A 22,379-nucleotide genomic window follows, 5' to 3' on the forward strand; every position below is an offset into this window, starting at 1 on the left:
GACAAGTTTAATCACGTAGGGTTTGCGCGCTTTAATAATTTATTTCCGATTATTCCTAATAAAGAGCTTTTTAAGCGTCCTTACACACTTTGCATTGGAATGAAGATAAATAAAGATGAATTTTATCCACTGTTGTTATTGTTTTCGTCGTGACAAAGGCAGCACCCACAGGTGCAGCATTAACATATATCCATCAGGTGGCAGTAAAGCTCACACCTGCCCATTCATTTACTTTTGTACCCTGCCCCTGTTCACCCAGCACTTGTTACCTGCTCGAGGAGAGATCCGAGAGGTTCGTTACTTCTCTTCTAAACATTGCAACTTCTCATCGTAATGAAAATACGCTGTTTGGGCCAAGTAAATACTTAATTCTGCTTATCGGGGCTCGCTCCTGTATCCACCTCTCATGATTGTTTCTCTTTGTTTTGTAGCTAAAAAAAAATCTTGCAGATTATTTCCGTCGCTGCGGCGGGTATTGATCGCTTTGTGTATTCCTCTTTTTTCCCTGCAACTCACGATCAAGTTTAAAAAGAACTCAATGCAGGAGCCACGTGGGGGGGGAGTTTTGATACTCGAACAATGCTGTTCGAGTATTCAGTTCATATTGCAAATTTAAGTTGCACTTTGGTGCCAATGCGTAAAATCGACCTTTACCCCGTCTGATAATTACTGCAAGCGTAGCATTAGTAGATGTTACGGAGGTGTGTGCTTTGCACGTTAGATGGCTGCAGGGTTAGATTTTAAACAGTCAACTCAGGACCAAAGTGCTGTTTGTCCTTTGGCTAACGATTTACACCCACCAGTCCACTCTATGCGCGGACTCAGCTCTGCAAAGTGAGGCTCCGCGCAGACGCAAAGTGCTCCTTAACTACAAGCCACGTCGCCTCTACGTGTAACCTCATTTTTCAAAGTCTTAGTCTTCAATAACACCTCTTATCAGTCCTACTGATTTCTAATAGCTGCTGTTGTGAATAAACACTATGAAAGAGGGAATAACATTTACATCCATTTAAGCATGCGAGAAGCAAGAAGAGGCCCAATATCTACTCTGAGAGATTTCTTTGCAAAAGCTTTATACGTCGTGTGCTGATAATTATTGAATTATGTTATTGCTCCCAACAGATCAGCTATAGGGAATTATTAAGAAATAAATTAGGAATGCCAGATTGTGGATGGTGTTTATTCTACTCCAGCTGTAAACTTTTTTTCTTATTTTGGTTTCTTGTTTAATTCCATCAGAAAACAGAATCTAGTATTAATAAAATTAAACAGTTGGGATGATGTTGCTTGGTGTAGCGTTTTTCCTTTTAACTCTGTAACTATAGCTACGGGGTCTGTGCAATGTAAAAGTGACCAGTTATCCTGGGACCTCCTGGATCTCCAGCAAAGTCTTCATGGTGCTGACGCACTGAAATAATGTTAAAGTGGTGTTCTTGGAAATGTTCAGATTATAAGTTCAGGTTATACAACTTCAGCTGCAACTGATAACTGTTTTCTTTACTGACCTACTTGTTAAGCATAATTATTTGTTCTCAAATGTTCCAAAAATGTTGAAGATAATTTGTTTACAGCAAACTAAAACCATTGGAAGAACTACAGTGAAGCATGTATTTAGTTCTTTTCCTTTATAAGTGAGAAGTTATTGTTGGTTATTTTCTACTAATAATACATTGACAATTTATACAAATACATAATAGCATGAGTAAAAATGTTTGGCTTGGAGTTCACATTCTGAGGTCAAGGTTAGGGTTATATAATTTGCAACGGTGCAGGACACCGGTGTCCTTTTGTACTGTAGTGTACTCTGTTGGCTTACCAGTCTGGCAAAGATTTTCCATTTTTAGCATCATTTGTAGCCAGGTCAGATTGGCTCTCTTATGCTAACTCAGCCCAATCATGCAACTGTTGCATGCTGTGTGGACCCAGTCCAGATGGTGTGAGTGGGAGGAGAGATAGATGAGGGGGCAGCAGAGGGGCGAAAGAAAGATGAATGAAAGAGACATGAACAGGCTTGTTCAGGTGACACAAGACCAGTCAATAACATTAGCGCTGTAAAGGACAAAGACAGAGGAATTGGATTGAGAAATTGGGAGAAAATAAATTACACAACAAAATCCAAGAGAACCTAAAACAAAAGTAGACTGGAGAAAGAATCGGACAGTGAAACAGTAGGTTTGGATCTATAATGGAAGGGTTGCTCAACATGGGTAAGCACATTCATATATTCTCATACAGGTTTAGCTTGATTTTATTTATTTTAATGAAAATGTATTGAATGTTTTACACTTGTAGCTATTTTATTAGGAACACTTGCTCAACTTCTCACTTTTGCACTGCAATAATCAAATCAGCCAACCACATGACAACAATTTAGTACATTTAGAAACACATTAACTTATTAATCTTGGGGGGAGAAAAGCTTAAGGGTAACTCCTAATTGCTGAAACCGGGGATCTTTAGATCTTCCATCTAACGCTTTTCCAACTGAGCTATTTCAGCAGATAGAGATAAATTTAGACAAGATCAAGTTGGCCTGCTGAAGTTCTTTTTTTTTCTTCTTTTTTTTTTGCCTGTCCCGTTTGGTTCTTTTGCCATCAGAATTATTGTCTAAAGGCGAAGAAAGATGCCCAACGGATTTACTTTACCAAATTGACCATCCCAGCCTTGCCGTAATGGTCTATTTGATTCACCTTTTATTGTTTATTTTATTTATTTTTTATTTTCACTTGCTAGATACGGGACAGACTTGAATGAGGAAAAGAAAAGTGAGAAAGGAAGAGGGGGAAAAAACAGCGGAGAAGAGGGACGAGGATAAAGGGCAAAAAAACAAAAAACAACTAAATAAGCAGACAAAAAAAATACATATATCAATCACCTGGATCACCTGTTGAGAAAGAAAAAAGAAAACAAGCAGAAGAAAATGAGAGCAATACAATAAACAACATCACGATGATCTATGGGAATATAACAGTAAATACTAAATATTAAACATTATTGTGAAGCACGTAATATCGACAGCGCACAGTGTGCTTTAAGGTAGGAGCCAAAAAGGGTGTAGTTTGTGTGTGTGAGCACCCGTGTGTACACCTGTTAGCATGGACGCGCTTGTATTTAAAAGGTTCCTTCATGTAATGATCTGCTAGAGTGTGTGGGGAGCCACAGCCCCGCCCACCAGAGCATGAAGCAGGTATGGAGGAGATCAAGACTCCAGACATCCAGAGGCCCTCAGAACACAAGAGACCAAGGAAGACTAACAGAGAGGCAGCTGCGCCACTGTCCCAGAAAGAGCTGAGGAGAGTCCCAGATGAGGGGTCGCTCAGCAGCCGCGGAGCAGAAGCCAGGGGGGGGGGGTTGCAGTGATGCGCCCGTGAGCTCCGCCGGCAGCCAGCTGTGACTGAGTGACCGAGCCCCAGGCCGAGAGGCCGAGGGCACCCCACCCCCAAAGTGGCCCGAGCGAGCCCCAGGCTCCAGGCCCCAATAAGCAGCCACCAAGGAGTGAGGCCTGCTGAAGTTCAACCTCAGCATCAGAATGGAGAAGAGAGCCTTGAAAGTGGTATCTTGAAGTGGCAGAAGACCACACTGAGAGCCACTCCTGTCAGCAAAGAACAGGAAACCGATGCTACAGTTCACACTGACTCACCAAAATTGGCCTGTAGAAGATTGGAAACAAACATTGCAATCAGTCTTTTTGATGTGATGAGTCTCTCTCCTCTGACGCTCTTCTGCTTCAATATTCAGATGTTAATGTCAGATTTGGCAATAACAGCGTGAAAACATGGGTCCATCCTGCCTTGTAGCAATGGTTCAGACTGCTGTTGGTATAACGGTGTGGGGATATTTTCTTGCACACTTCGGGCTTCTTAGTACCAGCTGAGCATTGTTTAAACACCACAGCCTACCTAGCCACAAAGCTGAAGTTGTCTCAAATCGGTTTTTTGAACATGACAAGGACTTCAGTGTGCTCCAAGTGCTTTCATAGTCACCAGATCTCAATCCAATAGAGCACCTTTGAGCTGAGGCAGATGAGGACAAATCTGCAACATTGGAATGTTCCCAGTACCTTTGTCAGTGCATGCGATGTCCAACTTGGTACTAGCACTATGGATTAGTGTTTAATATGAACTGGCAAGACATGTTGCGTGTGATTGATAACCTGTATCTTGATGGAAAAATACTAAATAATCCCTTTTTTGTAATATCATTGATTGTGCAGTGTCACGTTTTTGCATTATGTCCTTTTTCACTTGCATAACAGTCAGATGTCAAATGCCTTTGAACTTCAGTGCAGCCGCAGTTGGATAAATAGCTGCACTCTTACCGTGGGTTCACTGATCGATTGCACAAACACTCCGAAAATGTGACCAAGTGCAGCTCATTCCTGGTATACTGGGGTTACACCCATAACTGGTTTTAATCAGTCATGAAGCCTCAGTGTTGACTGATACTTTGCAAGTTTAGTGTCTTTGACCTAATGTCTATTTATAGTCAGCCTTCCAGTAACAGGTGCCTGCGTGTGTGTACATTTGTCTGGATGTTTGCAGGTGGATGTATTGCATGTGTGTGTTTCCATGTGTACTCTCTGGGACGTGTCTGGAGAGGATCTCAGTGGGACACGTAATGATGTGTGCAGCAGTGCGGCAGAACTGGGTCACAGGGAGGTGGAGAGGAGAGAAATAGAAAACGCAGACAGACTGAATCTACAGGATAGACGAGTTTTGCAAGTTCACATTATTCTACAAAACCGCCATTCACTGGTTTTACCAGGGAATTTCCTTTGCAGAGTGCAAACTATGTCCTTGCATGTTTCTGTTTGTCCATTCACGGCGTAGTCCTTAAACTGATAACTGACGCATACTATTTAAAAAAACAGCAAACAACCTTTAGACAGTTGCAAAACAACCTTGTAAAATGTGGCTCTTCTGTGATGTGTGCACTGTTCTTTCTCTTGTCTTCTTTCCCGTCTTTGTCCTCACCTTTTCACACAAACCTTATGTCGGACTCACCTCTCATCCTCACGCTCTTTAGTCTCTGTGATGGCCGAAATTGCAAGCTCGACTGACTGTGACATCCTTTAAAATGGATTCCATTGTACTGGCGCAAAGCTCTTAGTCAGGTACCACAATGCTCTGAATGAAAGAAATGGGCTCCATTCCCTGTATAATACTCTCAGTTGGCGCAGCCTATAAACTGTTTATAAAAGATGAAGGTAGCCACCCATGTGTTCAGAAAGTCCTGTTTTTAAGCCTTTAGTTTGGTGCTATGGCTTTTGCCTTGTTTTGTTTTGTTTGTTTTTTGTTGGTTAGCAAGGTCCAGCGTATAAGTGTCACACAATTGAAAGTCAATATTTGGTATGACCTTCTTTATTCTTCAACACAGCCTGAGCTACCCTAGGCAAACTTTCTTGTAATTTCTTTAAGTAGTAACGAAATAATTCTTCAGGCTTCTTGAAGGACCTTCAAAGCTCTTCTTTGGATGTTGGCTGCTTTTTGTTCTGCTGTCTGTCAGAATGACCCCTCACTGCTTTGATAATTTTGCCGTCGGAACTCTGGGCGATCCACTGTGTGTTCTTCTATTTTTAGCACTGGTATCTCATACCATAAAGTATAAAATATCCAGTTAAATCTGAATAATAAAATTTAAACATTCACCCAATTGCTGCCCACGAATAAGGGTTTAAAACCTTGCTCTTATGAAAGTTATACTTCTGCTATCATTTTTTTCAGAGCTCTCTCATAGGGTTCAATTCAAAATTCTTTCAGCACCATCTCTCTCTCTCTGCTGCAACCCATGACCTAACATGACTAACTAGCTGTGACCATGGATACCACAGTCTGTCTTGTACCAATCTAACATGGTCCATCACAGTTAACTGAGCCACAGTATTGCAGACTTCCCAGTTTAACCTGCACTTAATGTCCTGCATCACCTCTGAAAAACATGGAATGATTATCATGTATTTGTTGTCATAGATCTTACTCTATATGAAATAACCAGGCGAATTCAGCAGATCCTCTGCTTGGTTAAAAAAAAATTCTAACAAGAGCGGGGATACTGCATGTAAGCTGGAAGTTTCCACTCACTTGCTGAGCAGTCTTTACCTTTGAAAATAATCTCTTGTCTTCCCATCCTGTCCTTTCTTTCTAATAGCTCTCTTCATCTTTCTAATTTGCCTACTTTAAAAATTCATCCATTTATGCTTGCTTCCCTTACTGTGGCCACGTTATAAACTACATGCATGGATTCATGACAGAGATGAGAAGGCGGTGTGCAGGTGGCCCCATTTAGTAATTTAACTGTCTCTGAGGGATGAGCTGAAGCTCGACAGTAGTTTGCATTAAACTGCCAATCAGATTTAATTGCTCACTGGATCGAAGGTGTCAGAACGCAGTTCAGGATGGCCCCAGCCCACTTTAAGTGGGAAATGGAGATTGATGTGCTTTTGTAGCCAGATTCAAGCGGCTCTTTTATGAGCTGCAGGATTAGACACTTGAGCTTTGAGTTCATTGTTCAGCCCTCGAGGTTGATGCTCAGTGATGCCATAGAGACTGGTGGCTGTGGAGTCACTGGGATAAGGTGCTGAAAGGCTTTACCTACTGGTATTTTCCCAGTGTGAGTAGCACATGGCTCAAACTGCGTAGATTATTGGTATATGGACTGCTACTTATATAGAAACCTTCTACTTAGTCTGAGCACTTATTACCAGTCTCATTCACCCAGTCACACATACATTCACACAGCATCTTTTACTTTGTACTTTTATCTAACATTCACACACACACATAAGCCTAGATTGGGGGAAACTCGAGGTTCAGTAGCTTGCTTAAGGATACTTCCACATATAGACTGTGAAAGCTGGGGATCGATCAACCGACCTTCCGATTGGTAGACGACCCACCACAAACAATTAAAAAGTAATTCACTAGCTGGGACAACATCCTACTTACATATAGGTTGAACAGCATATCTAGTAGATAATGGCAGATGGCTTGAGCATGAATTGAGGCTGTGGTTTGGGAAAGGCTTGAGAGGGGGCTGGGGTTGGCTCCAGATACGCTGATATCTACAAAATCAGAGCTTTCTTTTAAAATTGATATAATCGAGATGTTATAGCATCAACAGATCAAATGAAAGGTTGCACTCATCATTATGAAACTGTAGAATTATGAGCCAAGTTCTCTGGTTTACCTCAGATCTATAAAGGACTGCTTTAGATTTTCAGCTGGTTGAATTGATTTTAATGCCCATAACTTTACTGGTCTGGTTCGCTCTCTTGACTCTTGCAGTTTCATTTCTAGCAGCAGCAGCTGTCAGACTGACAGATACTTCAAAAGCAGAGCTTAAGTAAGAGTAAACATTGAACATTTCATCAAATGTACGGGGGTGCACAAGAATGCTGATGTTTGCCATAACAGCTTTATAGTTCAACCGATTACCATTACGGTGGTGACAGTCGTTATTGCTGGTATGTGGTTTTTGCTCATCCATCCACTCCTTTGTCTTTTGCTTCTGGAGGATTTGTTTTTATTGTGCTTCACAAGCTGACAGAGCGGGTAACAACAGAAATGCAACCTTGGCTCCTTTCAGTCCCAGTGACTGTAAATACTGTATCCAATAGAGAGAGAGTGTGTGTGTGTGTGTGTGTGTGTGTGTGTGTGTGTGTGTGTGTGTGTGTGTGTGTGTGTCTCTTCCTTTCTGGTCCATGAAAAACAACCAGCCTTAAATTAAACGGTTGCTTCCAGCTTCAAATGTCAGCATAAAAACCTTTATATTGCCTCCATATTATCAGTCGTCGTCTCTGTTTTCAAATGCCACTTCTCTGCTTGTAAAGTATAGCGTATCAGCAGAGCAGCTGTGTATAGTTTTCGCAGTAGTGACTCATAAGTCGGCTGAATATACCAGCATCTAAACCTTTGTGACCCCTGCTGGTGGCAGTTAATGTCAGGTCTGTATGTGTTGTGTTTTATCTCTTAATGTTAGCATATTCTGTGTTGTTCCTTTTTGCTATTGAAACTGAAATTGTGCGCTTCGTTCGGTCGGAAGTGTTCGGTTCATTTGGTTTTCACAGGTGCAGTTGGCAGTAGAGCTTCATGACTCAACTTCATCCCACTGACAGCGTTTCTCTGTCATTATAGCTCGCATCAGGCGCTACTCCGATGTGATGACACTGCCGGACTCTTTCATCCAACGCCAGCAGCTTGACGCCAGTATGGCTGACACCTTCCTGGAGCATCTCTGTCTCCTGGACATCAACCAGGAGCCAATCACAGCGCGCAACACCAGCATAATCTGCACCATCGGTGAGTGTGACAGACAGTGAGTCTCAGTTTCAAGTTTGTTGTCTGACAACTGTTATGTGTCATCGTTGGCTCCGTGTCAGAAAGCCAGCGTCTGGAGGGGGTGGGTGGTCTTTAGCTTGTTGGCAAGGCTTTTTGGCTGATGTAGTTTGAAGCTTTTGCTGTCCAGAAAAAGATGAAAAACAATTAGAAGGAAATACACTATACAAACGGCTCCTAAGTCATCTGGCTCTGGCTCTGGCTTTCCAGATGATGTTTTGATTCCTCGCGAGGACATGGGTTTGTTTATCACTCCCTGAAGGGTTTTCATTAAAGGGATAAAGTAACAGGCAAGCAAACAGTTCATTTTAATGTCTGCCTGTAGCTAACAAAAATTTCTATCATTAACAAATTATACCATGAATAAGGCTATTAATAAAATATCAGGAAATACACAAAAAATAGCCAAAATGTAATTTTATTGTGGCTGTTTAAAACCTAAAGATCCTTTTATGGAAAACAAATACAATTCTGTTTTTGGGGCCTACATCAAATGAATGAACATTTGATTATTGAAACTGCTTTTCTTTTATTCACTCTCTTTTTTCCTTTCAGGTCCGGCATCTCGATCGATCCCCAAACTTCAGGAGATGGTCAAGGCTGGAATGAATATCGCTCGTCTTAACTTCTCTCATGGATCACATGAAGTACGTACGGCACACATGCTGATCAGCCACAACATTAAAACCGCCTGGTTAATGTTGCCTGTTTATTCACGACACCAAAACACCTTTGACCAATCAGGGGCGTAAAGAAAGAACATCTGGAGGTGTTTTGTGGTATCTGCCACCCACTGTGGAGTGGCTGTGGCTCAGGAGGTAGAACAGATCATCTACTAATCAGAAGGTTGGTGGTTTGATCCCTGGCTACATGCCGAATATCCTACAGCAAGATACTAACCTCAACTTGCTGCTTTAGCATCTATCAGACTGTAATCTGGGGAGTTGGAAGACCTTGCAGTCTTTGTTTCTTGTGTTCCCTGAGCTGCTCCTGTGCAGTTGGGATGTGTGGATGGGAGTGGGTACATCCATGGCTTGTGATGAAGTAACAGCCACATAAATGCCAGCACCCATCACAGATAACAGATGATGATCCATGTGAATCATTTCACTGGCTATTGGTTTTAATGTTGTGGCGCATTTGTGTTCACACGCCTCGGTTCTCCACTCAGCCAGGTATTGATTCCCTGTCTGTGTCTTTCAGTATCACGGTGAAACCATCAAGAACATCAGAGAGGCGGTGGAGACGATAACCTCTGACCCGTTGTACTATCGACCGGTTGCCATCGCTTTGGATACGAAGGGCCCAGAGATCCGCACCGGATTAGTTAAAGGGGTGAGCATGCTTTGCTTCATCTATCAAACAGTCTAAACCTAATCAAACAGTCACATGCAGTCAGGTGTAAGAGGTGCAGAAAATAAGCCCATTCCTTGGTGCAGCACATCATTTGTTACAGGTTGCTACTTTTCCTGGAAAAACAACAGCTGTAGGCGTGTGCTCATCTGCCTTTTCATCATCATCTTATTGTGTTGTTGGTCGTGTTGCTGTTGCCTGCTGTCTGCTTTGCTGAACAAATAACTCCAGGCTGCAGGAAACCTCCTTGTGTGTTGATTAGCTTCAGAAATACTCTGCATGGCATTTGATCTGAGTCTGGGTAGACTAATTGAAAGGTGCACTTGAGTTACTAAACACATGCTAAATATAACTCTATTTTTACTAAACATTTATATTTTTAACAGACAAGATATTTACAGCATACAAAATTATATATGTAGGTGAATATATGTAATGGCAACCAATCAATCAACCAATAAATCAGTCAATCATTATTATATATAATAATGACTACCCACGTTGTATGTTAGCTGGGATATCCTTCAGTGCTCCTGCAAACCTACCTGGATAAGTGGTTAAGAAGATGGTGGATGCTATATTTGGCCATTTATAGCAGGCGTGGACATCAACAACATGTTAAAACATTCAACACATGTTAGGAATTATTCATTGAGATGTATACTTTTGACTGCTTGTTTTTTGTAGAAATGTGCAAAATATTTTTGGATTATTCTGTTAATTTTTAAACTTATGCTATGTTTGAATCCCATTCTTGTCTTTTTGACATAACATCTTCTTTTGGCTACTCCCTACTCCCATCTGCATCCATCTCACCGTATCCCTACTGTCCTCCTCTGTCATATCGGCCACCTGCACGTCCTCCTTCTCTACATCCATGAACCTTTTATGTGTTCTTCCTGTTTTCACCTTCCTGAGCACAAGATATTCAAAATCCTTCACCCAGTATTTCTACTATCCTTCCTCTGCAATTTTCCAAAATATCTCAGACTTGTCTCTCTAACTTTGTCTCCAAACTGCTCGATCTGAGCTGTCCCTCCGATGTACTCATTTCTAATTCTGTCCGTCGTTGTCTTACATCAAGTGTGCTGCCTTCTCAAATATTTGGAAATATAATTGTTACGTCATCAGTAAATACCAAATGCTTTGCACAAAGCAGCCAGTGTGTTCCTTTTAAAGTTTCATGCCTGTACAGTACAAAGTCTCTTGTGTTTTCATCATTGCTGCCACTCAAACCCTCTCAGATAAGGTACTAGAACTACTCATTATAAACACTACAAAACACACCGGCGTTTTGTAACACAGCACGCCTTTTAATCAACCAGTCACGGATTTCATCACGGTTCAAACGCAGTCAGTTTTTTTGATTTTCTGCAGCAGCACTCAGAGATCTTGTGTCTAAGAAAATTCAGTTGCTGGAAATGACAATACTACTGTATGTTTGCTTACAACAAGAGCAGTAATTGGAGGTTTTTGTGTTTCGTATCTGTTTCGACAGAAAGTGGAAGAAGAGGTGGAGCTGGTGAAGGGCAACAATGTGCGCGTGGTGACAGCAGAGAGTGACAAAGACAAGACAGATGGAAAGATAATCTGGGTGGACTATCCCAACCTGCCCAAAGTTCTCAAGAAGGATGGAAAGATCTACATTGATGATGGCCTCATTGGACTCCGAGTATTAGATATAGGTAATGTGCATTACACAGACAAGAGAAACTATGGTGTGAAGGGACACAGTATGTGTGGTCGTAATTTGATAAAAATATAAAAATTGTCAGAAAAATTTGCCAATTTATGGATCCGTCCCTGCTGTTGCCAAGGACAAGACAGAAGAGCAGCTCAAATATTTATTTAGCAAGAGAGATGGAAAAGTTCCATTCAGATATTATGTAAATAATACGTTATAATATATTTGACTACCTTTTTTGGGATCTGATCCCCCTACTCACAGCCCACAATTTTTCTCCACCATCAACTATAAATTTGGATCCAAATCAAATTTTACCAAAATAAAGGTCAACAAAACAGTATCAACACAGTCTTGTGTGTTTATCTCCCTCTGCTCTTCCTGGGCCTGTTTGGATTTTCACCTCAGGCTCCTTTATCCTCCCACGGTCCAAAGGCTTTCTTTGTCTTCAATTATGTGAACATTTGTCATTTTCTATCTGCGAGGTGGTTTTTCAGTTTTATGTGCATTCTTCTATAGCTCATTCTCATATATCTCATGCACTGAGTGCAACTTTTCAGGCCAGTGTACTGATACAAACATGTCCACAGGCCTATAAACCTTCATCCCTGCATGCACGTATAACTTTAAATCTTTCTATGGATTCTTGAGTTCCATTATTATATATTACTTCTAATGTATTTTCCTTATTATCCAACAATTGTGCAATTTCCCATGCTCTGATTTTTGGTTGTATTATTGAATGTTTTTATAGTATCAATGCACCACTCCTTTGTGAGTCCCTGCATCTCCAACATTTTTCTTGTCAGGTTCGGACTGGGTGGACACGGTGGTGGAATCAGGCGGGATGCTCTGCAGTCGTAAAGGCGTAAACCTTCCCGGCTGCGACCTAATCGGCATGCAGTCGGTCAGCCCGCGGGACGAGGCTGACCTGAGGTTCGGCGTGGCTCAGGGTGTTGATATGGTGTTCGCCAGCTTCATCCGTTCAGCCCAGGATGTCAAGGATGTGCGTCGCGCTCTTGGGGCGCATGGTCGAGATATTAAAGTGATCAGCAAGGTGGAAAGCCGGCAAGGAGTTCAAAAGTGAGTCCTGGAAAAATCCAATTTCCAATTAATGCCATTTCTGCAGAGTTATTTTTAGCCAAACAGGCACTGACGGCATGAGTCTTCCACAACGAGACTTTGACAGGTCTTTTAAATCCACCGCTGATGTGATCTGTCGCTCCTGTGGACAGCCAGCTGTCAGTGAAGGAGAAACATATGTCAACTTTAGATTTTACACATCTATGATAAGCGGTCTCTGTGGCTGTCCATGTGAGTTATTGCAGCCAATTAATATACCTGACATAATTTATTTCCCTGCCTTCTTACCTCCATTACTTATCTCATGCTTTGTCCTGCTGCTCCCCGGCTGCTGACAGTGTTTAACTGCAGTTTTAATAGAAAGACATTAGATAATAAAGATGAATTCTTAACAGTAGTTAAGCTGTTTGTGAATATTTGATGTTAAACGTCCTGTTTGGATGTCCTGCAGCTGTGTTTTTCCCTTTTAAATCTACATCAGCATCACAGCTTCCTGCTTTTCCTTTCAGTCTCTTTGTTCTTTGCTCATATAGGAGTTTGGATTTCATCCAGATCATTTAGGATTTAAATCAAAATTTTACGCTATCCTCGATATCTTTTGAAGATCTAAAAGCAGCGTGACAAAAAAAAAATCTGAATTGGAAGACCTAGTTTTTAGATAACGTGTAGAATCTTCCTTATTCCTCCTTTTGTGCTCTTTTTCCAACTCTCTCTTCTTGAGCCCAAACACTCACTCCTTCCTCTAATCTGTCTGTCAGTTTTGAGGAAATCCTGGCTGAGAGCGATGGCGTGATGGTTGCCAGAGGCGACCTGGGGATCGAGATCCCTGCGGAGAAAGTCTTCATTGCCCAGAAGATGATGATTGGGAGATGCAACTCTGCTGGGAAGCCTGTCATCTGTGCCACACAGGTCAGAGATGAAAACACACACACACACACACACACACACACACACACACACACACACACACACACACACACACACACACACAGAGAGAGAGAAAAAAAATCACAGAAAAAGAAGAAATATTGAGATTAAGACTTTTAACTGCAGTTTCAGCCAGCCGAATGTCAAACGGGTCCAACTACACATTAACCTTACACTCGTGCATAATGTCACTTGTCCAGTGAATTCATTTTCAGAGATGCACACATTCTCTCTCTTTCACACCCCTCAGCTTTTACACACATGCACACACACACACATGCGTGCAACACTCCCGCAGCCATGTTGAGTCACAGTGCTGTACTTTGTTTATGCTACAGCTCTTGACTCAGAGTGACAGCGTTATAGCAGGTTTGCTACTCGAGACCTGAGCCCACAAACAACACCCACACACATGCACTAATCAGCATTAGTCGGAGCTTCTTAACTAAAAATGCAGTCTCACAGGCTATGCTGCAAGCTCATTTTCCAACTGTCTGCCTCGCTTATTGACTCATAACACTGAGTCTCCAGCATACCAATAACGATTTCTCTAACTCGCACTCGTCTGCCTCAGTCTAAATGATCTCTTATTACTCCTACTCTACCATCTATCCATCCACAAAGCCATTACCTCCTGTCTTCGTGCTCACCCATATCACTTTGTCAAAATGAACAAAAATTGACATACAAAGACTCCGAGTGGCTTATTTTTGATGGACTCATTGGTGAAATCCATTTATAGTACCTTATAGAGACGTTTTGGTTATAGCTGAAATGTATTGTATGTGTGTCTTTGTGTGTTTTTGTGCATTTGCAGATGCTTGAGAGCATGGTGACCCACCGACGGCCAACTAGAGCAGAGGGCAGTGACGTTGCCAATGCCGTGCTGGATGGAGCTGACTGTGTAATGCTATCTGGAGAAACCGCCAAGGGACTGTTTCCTGTGGAGTCAGTTGCAATGATGCATTCGGTGTGTGTTTCTGTGTGCACATGGTGTCGTTCGGTTGCGTCTGACTTAGTGCCCTCTGATAATGCTCTAACCCTCTGTCTGTCCCTCTCCCTGTCTCTGTCGCTCTATCTCAGATCTGTAGGGAGGCAGAAGCAGCCATTTTCCACCAGCAGCTTTTTGAGGAGTTGCGCCGCCTCACTCCTCTCTCCTCTGACCCCACGGAGGTCACGGCGATCGGAGCAGTGGAGTCTTCGTTCAAATGCTGTGCCGGGGCGATTATAGTCCTCACGACCACTGGCAGGTGAGTATATCAGCTAACATTCATGATAAATGTGTCAGAACTAGCAGTGCTATATGCTATATCGTGACAGTTCACCTGACTGTCACGATATAGCATAAGACAAAGTTTTATTGTTGTTTGATGAGGGTTTCCTACCAAAAAAAACCAGTAAATCAGTCAGAACCGCTAAAGTCAAGAGAATCTTACGTTTGTTTCAGAAGAGCAGCAGCAAGAACCATCAACAGATATTACATTGATTAAGTCAGAAATGGCATGGAAGGAGAAGCTGTGGTAGAGGAGGGTTGCAAAGTAGCTTGCAGATGTAAAGAAGCTATGGTCATGTTTAGGGAACTTAAATAAGATGCTCTGTGTGAGGTCTGTGTGAAAGTTGCCTGACACTGAGATCAGCTGATCTACCAGGACTATAGCTGTGGCCTGTTAGTTTAATAGAAAGATGCTGGTAGGTGGAGTTTGCTGCCATGTTGTTCTCTCTCCAGTTCTGTTGCAGCGCTAAGCTAAGAGCTAGCATATTTAGCACAAGTAACTAAAAAGCCTGATTAGATTTGGAAAACTATCCATCCATTTTCTTCCGCTTATCTGGGCCCGGGTCGCGGGGGAAGCAGCCTAAGCAGAGAAGCCCAGACCTCCCTCTCCCCAGCCACCTCCTCCAGCTTATCCGGGGGAATACCAAGGCGTTCCCAGGCCAGCCGAGAGATATAATCTCTCCAGCGTGTCCTGGGTCTGCCCCGGGGCCTCCTCCCGGTGGGACATGCCCGGAAAACCTTGCCCAGGGGGCGCCCAGGGGGCATCCTTGTCAGATGCCCGAACCACCTCAACTGGCTCCTTTCGATGTGGAGGAGCAGTGGCTCTACTATGAGCCCCTCCCGAATGGCCGAACTTCACACCCTATCTCTAAGGGAGAGGCCAGCCACCCTTCGGAGGAAACCCATTTCCGCCGCTTGTATCCGCGATCTCGTTCTTTCGGTCACTACCCACAGCTCGTGGCCATAGGTGAGGGTAGGGGCATAGATTGACCGGTAAATTGAGAGCTTCGCTTTTACGCTCAGCTCTCTCTTCACCACAACAGACCGGTACAGCGTCCGCATCACTGCAGCCACTGCACCAATCCGTCTGTCGATCTCCCGCTCCCTTCTCCCATCACTCATGAACAAGACTTAAACTCATCCACTTGGGGCAGGGTCTCGTCCCTGACCCGGAGTGGGCACTTGGAAAACCATTTGAAAATAATTAACATAAATATATTATCATTGGTTGGGCGGCATGGTGGTGCTGTGGGTATCGCTGTTGCCTCATAGTAAAAAGGGGTTTGAATCCAGCCTGGACCTCCCTGTGCTTGCACACGTGTTAGTGATGTATGCAGGTGCGAATGTGTCTGTAATTTTTGTGAGGCCTGCAACAGACTGGAGATTTATCCAGGGTGTAGGAGATAGGCTCCGGCACTCCGGTGACCTTGGATTGGAAAAGAGGAACTTGGATTAATAATTTCTGTATTCGTCCTTGTAGATGCTAGAAACAAGTTTATTTGTCCTTCTCCAAACAAACATATAACACAGGCTCTTTAAAGTTTGCAGCTTCTTTTATCCCAAAGGTCCAGGCTGAATATTGCAGTAATGTTTGCTGCTTGTGCATCTTCTGGGTTTTATGGGGCTTCATTGTACTGTTTTTGTGTATTTTGTACTTTATATAATATATGTGAGATTTCCCGTCTCACATATATTAAATGTGCACACAGGAGGACACACACGTACCTCCTGTTACCAAAATGTGCATAAAAATACACTAGAATGATCTCCAATTAGTTTAGCCATTATGTCTAAGTAAACATACAACCATAACATATCAGATATTAAAACTGTGAGATTTAATTCTGATTAGAAAATAGTTTATCTGTAATGTCTGCAATATATTTCAAAAGTGTAAGCACATAAGATTCTCACATTCATAGACAGCAGACAGTCTTAAAAGCAAAAGCTTCTATAAATGAGTGAAGAAACTAACAAATGGAGAGGTATCTGTTTAGTTGATATCCTACTGTGCTCTGGGTGTTAAGCTGCTGAGTAAGTGCCGATTTTACTTTAAGATGTTGAGAGGAAGCGGTCTAAATGACCTTGAAAGCGGGATTAATAACGGATCATGGAAGACAGCAGCTTTAATCACAAAAAGCGAGTTATTATTATTATATTTGGAAGAAAAGAGTCCTGTATGACTTATGCCAAGGAGCAGTGATGCTGCTTTCATTTTTCCCTCAGTATGAAAGTGTTGTTCATGCGTGCCATCACTGATAATTTATTTTCCATCCTTAACTTTGCACTTCTTCTCTGCAGGTCAGCTCATCTCCTGTCCAGGTACCGCCCTCGCTGTCCGATCATTGCCGTCACCAGGAGCCCACAGGTACAGTCTGTTCTATGAACCAAAAGAAATTTTACTTTTGTGCTGACACCTGGTGCATTTGTCTTACCATGAAAACGTGGCTTAGATCAGTGGTTCCCAAACTTTTTTCGCTGGGCCCCCTTTTGTTTTACAGAAAAATATTTGCACACACCCCCCCCCCCCCCCTGCACGCACAAACACATCCTCCAACCACACACACCCATATTTTGCTCAATTGCGGTTTATTTCACACCTCAAACATTTAGTAAACAGTTAAGCAAATACAAGTAATCTGCAGGTAGTAAGAAAATAAACTACTAACTCTTTTACGCTACGTCTGCACCTACACGGGTATTTTTGAAAATGCAGCGGTTTCGTCCACACGTAAACGGCGTTTTGAATCGCCGAAAACGGAGATTTTTTAAAACTCCTTTTTTGCGTTTACGTGTGGGCGAGGAATACAGAGTTCTTGCAACGTCAAAGGTATGTGCCTTTTTTCACGTCAGCTGTGCGCCAATGGCAGATAGTCAGATTAACTTTACTGTATAAAGAGCTAACATCTCCGAAATGTCAGGAGTAGTTAGTCATTACAACAAGTGTTTGTGAACTAAAAATCAAGAATGTGGGATACTGTTTGTCTGTGATTTGGAGAGCCCAGCGGTGCTCCCAACACAGGAAAGACCAATTCTGCAGGGGAGACCTACCTCGGCACTTGTGCAGGTGAAACCAAAGAGAAGATATCCTTCACCATATTTTCTAGTCTTTGGCTTAGAATGAAGTTGGTTTGGAAGCATATTCAGCGATGCTTCATCTCCTGCTTTGCGTTTGTGTGGGAGCCCCATGGTTGTTTTTTTTTCCCCCTTTTCATGCCGCGCCCCCCCTGCAATGGCTCTGCGCCCCACCTAGGGGGCGGGCCCCACACTTTGGGAAGGTCTGGCTTAGATGATGATATCTCGCTGTTTTCAAAAGTGATTAGTGTGCGATGTCCACTTTTGCTGTCTGTCGTGGTAAATTGTGACAGTGTTGTCAGACTGGTATCACCAATCTGGAGTATTTATTACCGACTGTATTTCTGTTTTATTGAACTTTCTTGTTCTAAGACCAGTGATCAAAGTGGGTTACACGGTCTTTAAAAAAAGAATCATGGTTTCCAATAATGTCAAAGCAATAATCAGGGTCAAATTTGATGGAGCACATGTGAATGCTCTGTAATAACCCCACACTATGGCTGGTCACTGAAATGAAGGCAGCTCCCCCTGACGTCCATTATTATGACGTCCACACTTTTTGATCAATCACAGGTCATCTTTTAGTATCAATAAAATTGTGGTGACAGAGTACAAAATTGGCATGTTTCATTTTTCTCAGTAATATTAATTAAAAGAAAAGAAAAATAAAAGGATACACAAAAAAATGAATATAACAATGACCATATTTTAAACAAAATTGCCTCATTCTGACATACTTTCATAGTCCTCTCTCTTCCTTCTTTAAATGTAAAAATAGGTCTCCATCTCCTGATAAATACGTCTTTCTGAAGTTATTTGTTCAATCAGACAGATTTCCAAATCCTATTCAACCACACGTGCGATGTTGGAGGCTCGGATTTCCACCATCTAATTATAATGCATTTAATTGCTCAACAGTAATCGTAACAGATATACCTGCAGGAATCTTATTTTGATGTATAGCTAACTTTAGAAAAGACCACAGTATGTCCAATATGAGCCTTCCGGGCTCCATATGTGTATTTTATTATTTTGTGTTTGATTTTGATAGTTTTTTTTCTTTGCTGTGTTGTTTTCTGTTTTACTTCCTGTCTGTATGATTGTTTTCTTCCTCTCTTGTTCCCAGTCTCCCAGTTAGCCTTCATTGTATATTTATACACTCCTCTTTGTCACATTGTCTGTTTGCATTCCTGTTTTTACTGGTAAATATATCGGGGGATCAACAGACTGACAGACTATAAAAATCAATAACCACCAAGCAACTTGCAGTTATTTTATAATGTACCTATTCTTTTTTTTTTCTCTTTGTCAGGTCACCCGTCAGTCTCAGCTGTTACGAGGCGTGTTTCCTGCCCTCTTCCACCCTCTGCCCGCTCCTGTGTGGGCTGATGATGTGGACAACAGGGTCAACTTTGGCATGGAAATTGGTCAGTCTGTGCTCTGTTCAGCCCGCTTGCAGTTCTTATATAATATAAGCCATATTACTCACATGCCCTTATCTCTCCAACACCACAGGGAAAACAAGAGGGTTCTTCAAGTCCGGCGACATGGTGATTGTGATGACAGGCTGGATCCCAGGGTCTGGTCACACCAACATTATGAGGGCAGTGAATGTCCCGCAACAACATGACCTCACTGGACTCTAAATCTAACAGAGTTGCTGGAGGTTCATTAAGAGAGCCTTTAAAATCTTTTAATGCACCAAAAAGCCAAAGAACCACCCCTAAAATCGAAGCAATAACCTCTGTCGAAAGCAGCAGAAACACTCTACTTAAAATTTGAGGTTATTATGCGGAAACACCTGGTCTAATAACCGCTCATATGAATGTACCCATGACTCCCTTCAAATAAAACTTGACTTTAACTTTAATACGTTGTTCTCCAGTTCTTGTCAGGACACAGGCTTCTGTAATTGAACTGTCCTGCCTCCTGTTTTCATATTGAAAGTGAAAGTATTGTCTCTGTGGCTGCCATTGTTGAAGTACATTGGTGCTCTTTATAGAATTTGGAGATAAGACTTTCATTCCTACCCAGAGTCCCAAGCTTATCTCTGTGCAGCGGCAATTTTTTGGCTATTATGAGCAGCAGCCGATGATGCAGAGCTGACACCCCCTTTGTCAACTGAGATGACCCAGATGGCCACATCTGCATATTGCTCACCCAGAAAGTAATTATATCTGTTCCTGTGTGGGTCTTCCTCATGTCTCATAATCCTTTATTTTGTGACATCCTTGCTTCCTCCTTTTTTCCTTTTGAGCTTTAATGTGCATTGAATCCTCCCGCAGCAGTTTATTTCTCTCTCTCTCTCTTTCTACCACTAATAGCCACTTTTGCAGAGGCTGACTCACTGTAAATATTTCTGTGGTTAGTCTAATAGCGTTTTATCTTTCTGGGACAATTGGAGCACTTACAGAGTTTTATGTCTATATTTGCAAAAGTCTGTTTTCCATAAGCCTGCGGGAATACGATGTGAGGTTTTTCACTTATTCTACATGTAGATCTATTCAAGTCAACTGCTGAAGTAAAAGTAGCAATACCACAACAAAAGAAAACTGAAATAAAAGTATAGATATCAGATAAATTTATATTTAATCTTTTAAACCACCAATTTGACCTCTTAAAGTATTGTGCAAAAGCCACATGTCACTTCTTTATATTTTGCTACGGAAATGGGAAATAGGTGTAGAGATTTATTAACATAATTTATTTATTAAAATGTGCAAACAATGGATTTAAAATACATAAAGGAAAGAAGAATCTGTATAATACTAACAAGCTTGAAATATTCAATATTTGGTTTGAACGAATTTATTCTTTAACAAAGCCTGAACTCTCTCAGGCAGCTTTCTTGCAATTTTAGTAGTCTTCAGGAATATTTCTCCAGGCTTCTTGAAGATCATTCAAAGCTCTTCTTTGGATGTTGGCTGCCTTTTGTTCTGTTCTCTGTCAAGCTGATCCCACGCTGGTTTAATTAATGGTGAGGTCCGGGGTCTGGGGAGGCCGATCCACAACTGATGTCATGTGTGCTTTTACTACATTGGCAGTGTGTTTGGGATCATTGTCATGCCAAATATTGAAGCCGCTTCCAATCAGACTCTTTCCAGATGTTATTGAATGGTGGATCAATATGTGATGGTACTTTTCTCCATCTATAATTCCATCAGTTTTGATAATGGTGGTGATGATCAGAACCAAATATTGAAATTGTGATTCATCAATTCCATTCATCAATTCAATACCTGCTGACATAAATTTTCGGTCCACTTCTTGTGTAATTTGACACACCACAGCCTTTCTCCCTGTTTCCCTTCAATAAGAATGGCTTCTTGACACCCACCCTTGCACTGAGAGCTTTTCTGATGAGACTTCAGTGAACAGCAGATGGATTGACTGAAGGCCTAGCAGATTGGGACGTTGCTGGATTTTCCCCCCTGTTTCTTAAGGACATGGCTTTCAGATACTATTCATCTGCTGTACAGAGTATTTAGCCTCCCACTCGTTAATCCAAGAATAAAAATAGCCATCACAGCAATTGTAAATGAACATAATAGGTGCCCTTTTTATACTAAGTAGTAAATAGCTGTCAAATGTAATTTTTCCCTCAAAAATGTTGTAGTTTTAGATGTTTACATAAGTACTTCACAGCTGTTCTTAAGCTGAACATACTTTTCCCTGCTGAGTGTAATTTGGATGTAGATGTGTTCACAATTCGTAACAACACATAAAAAATAAACTACTCTGTTACATTTAAAATCCCTGCATTCACAATATTTCTTGACCTTAGAATACTGACAGATCGACTATAAAGTCTCTTACTTAAGAAGGATAACCAATAAACAGCTGACGAATAAAAGTAAATCTTGCTGTGAAAAATGTAGTCGAGTACTTAAATACATTTAAAATACTTAAAGGGGGAAAAGTATATTACAGTAAACTACCCTGTGATCTATTTCATGATGTATCAGCCTTCATATCTCTCTAGACGAACTCAAGCTCTGGAGTTTAACTGCAGATTGAATTTATATTTATTATTTCATTTCTAAAAGGTGTATCTGCTTCACGTTGTTTGGATCACAGCGTTCTTTGAGGACTTCATTCATTTTTCTTTTATTTCCTTCATAAGTCCTCCCCATTGTTGGTACAAAAAAGGCTTGCCCCTTTTTGCTATTTAAATAAAGTTTCATCATCCCTCTTTCCATCACGCGCTCCCTCGCCGCATTGGTGAGAAGGGATGACGCGCATCCTGTACCTGCGAGGGATGCGTGCGTCTTGCGCCGGTTGGGCATGCGGCCTTGGGGGAAGGATGATGGGGATGCGGATGCCATGGCAACAAGCTGATTAGATTCCGACTATTATATGGACATTTATTTATTTAATATTTCATTTGCACGCGCTGGCGGCGCGCTTCTGCGGACGTGTCAGACCGACCTCTGAGTGTTGAGTCAGAAAAGGAAGTAAATTGAGCCGTAAACTGGACTCCATCTGCTCTGCACAATTTCCTGAGGACCAAGGATCAACAAGTTGCTTTTTTTTCCTTTTTTTTTTTAAGGAAGGTTTGAAATTCATGGGAGCGCACAGTTTTACCTCGGAGCAGCTTTCTTCATTTAAATGTAGAGTCTGTAATCTGCCGTTGGTGCCATAAGAGGGGAAG

The 22,379-nt window shown here is 41.9% G+C and overlaps 1 protein-coding gene across 2 annotated transcripts; it reads left to right on the forward strand.

Moving 5' to 3' along the window:
• The first annotated feature begins 237 nt into the window (after positions 1-237).
• On the forward strand, positions 238-19,598 carry pklr (pyruvate kinase L/R). 2 transcript variants are annotated; one of them, XM_085423079.1, is made up of 12 exons: positions 238-292; positions 8,133-8,297; positions 8,889-8,980; positions 9,537-9,668; positions 11,185-11,371; positions 12,180-12,453; positions 13,212-13,362; positions 14,198-14,350; positions 14,464-14,630; positions 16,955-17,021; positions 19,041-19,155; positions 19,244-19,598. In XM_085423079.1, the coding sequence occupies exons 2-12, from the start codon at positions 8,159-8,161 to the stop codon at positions 19,372-19,374; spliced, it is 1,608 nt and encodes a 535-aa protein (XP_085279205.1). In that variant the 5' UTR covers positions 238-292; positions 8,133-8,158; the 3' UTR covers positions 19,375-19,598. The 2 variants fall into 2 exon arrangements, with proteins under 2 accessions (XP_085279205.1, XP_085279204.1); XM_085423078.1 differs by lacking the exon at positions 238-292 and adding an exon at positions 2,011-2,207.
• Positions 19,599-22,379: the final 2,781 nt, after the last annotated feature.

Source organism: Rhamphochromis longiceps, linkage group LG11, assembly GCF_057381845.1.
Source record: "Rhamphochromis longiceps isolate RC_006_pf linkage group LG11, R_longiceps_female_GT1.1, whole genome shotgun sequence".
Taxonomy (NCBI): domain Eukaryota; kingdom Metazoa; phylum Chordata; class Actinopteri; order Cichliformes; family Cichlidae; genus Rhamphochromis; species Rhamphochromis longiceps.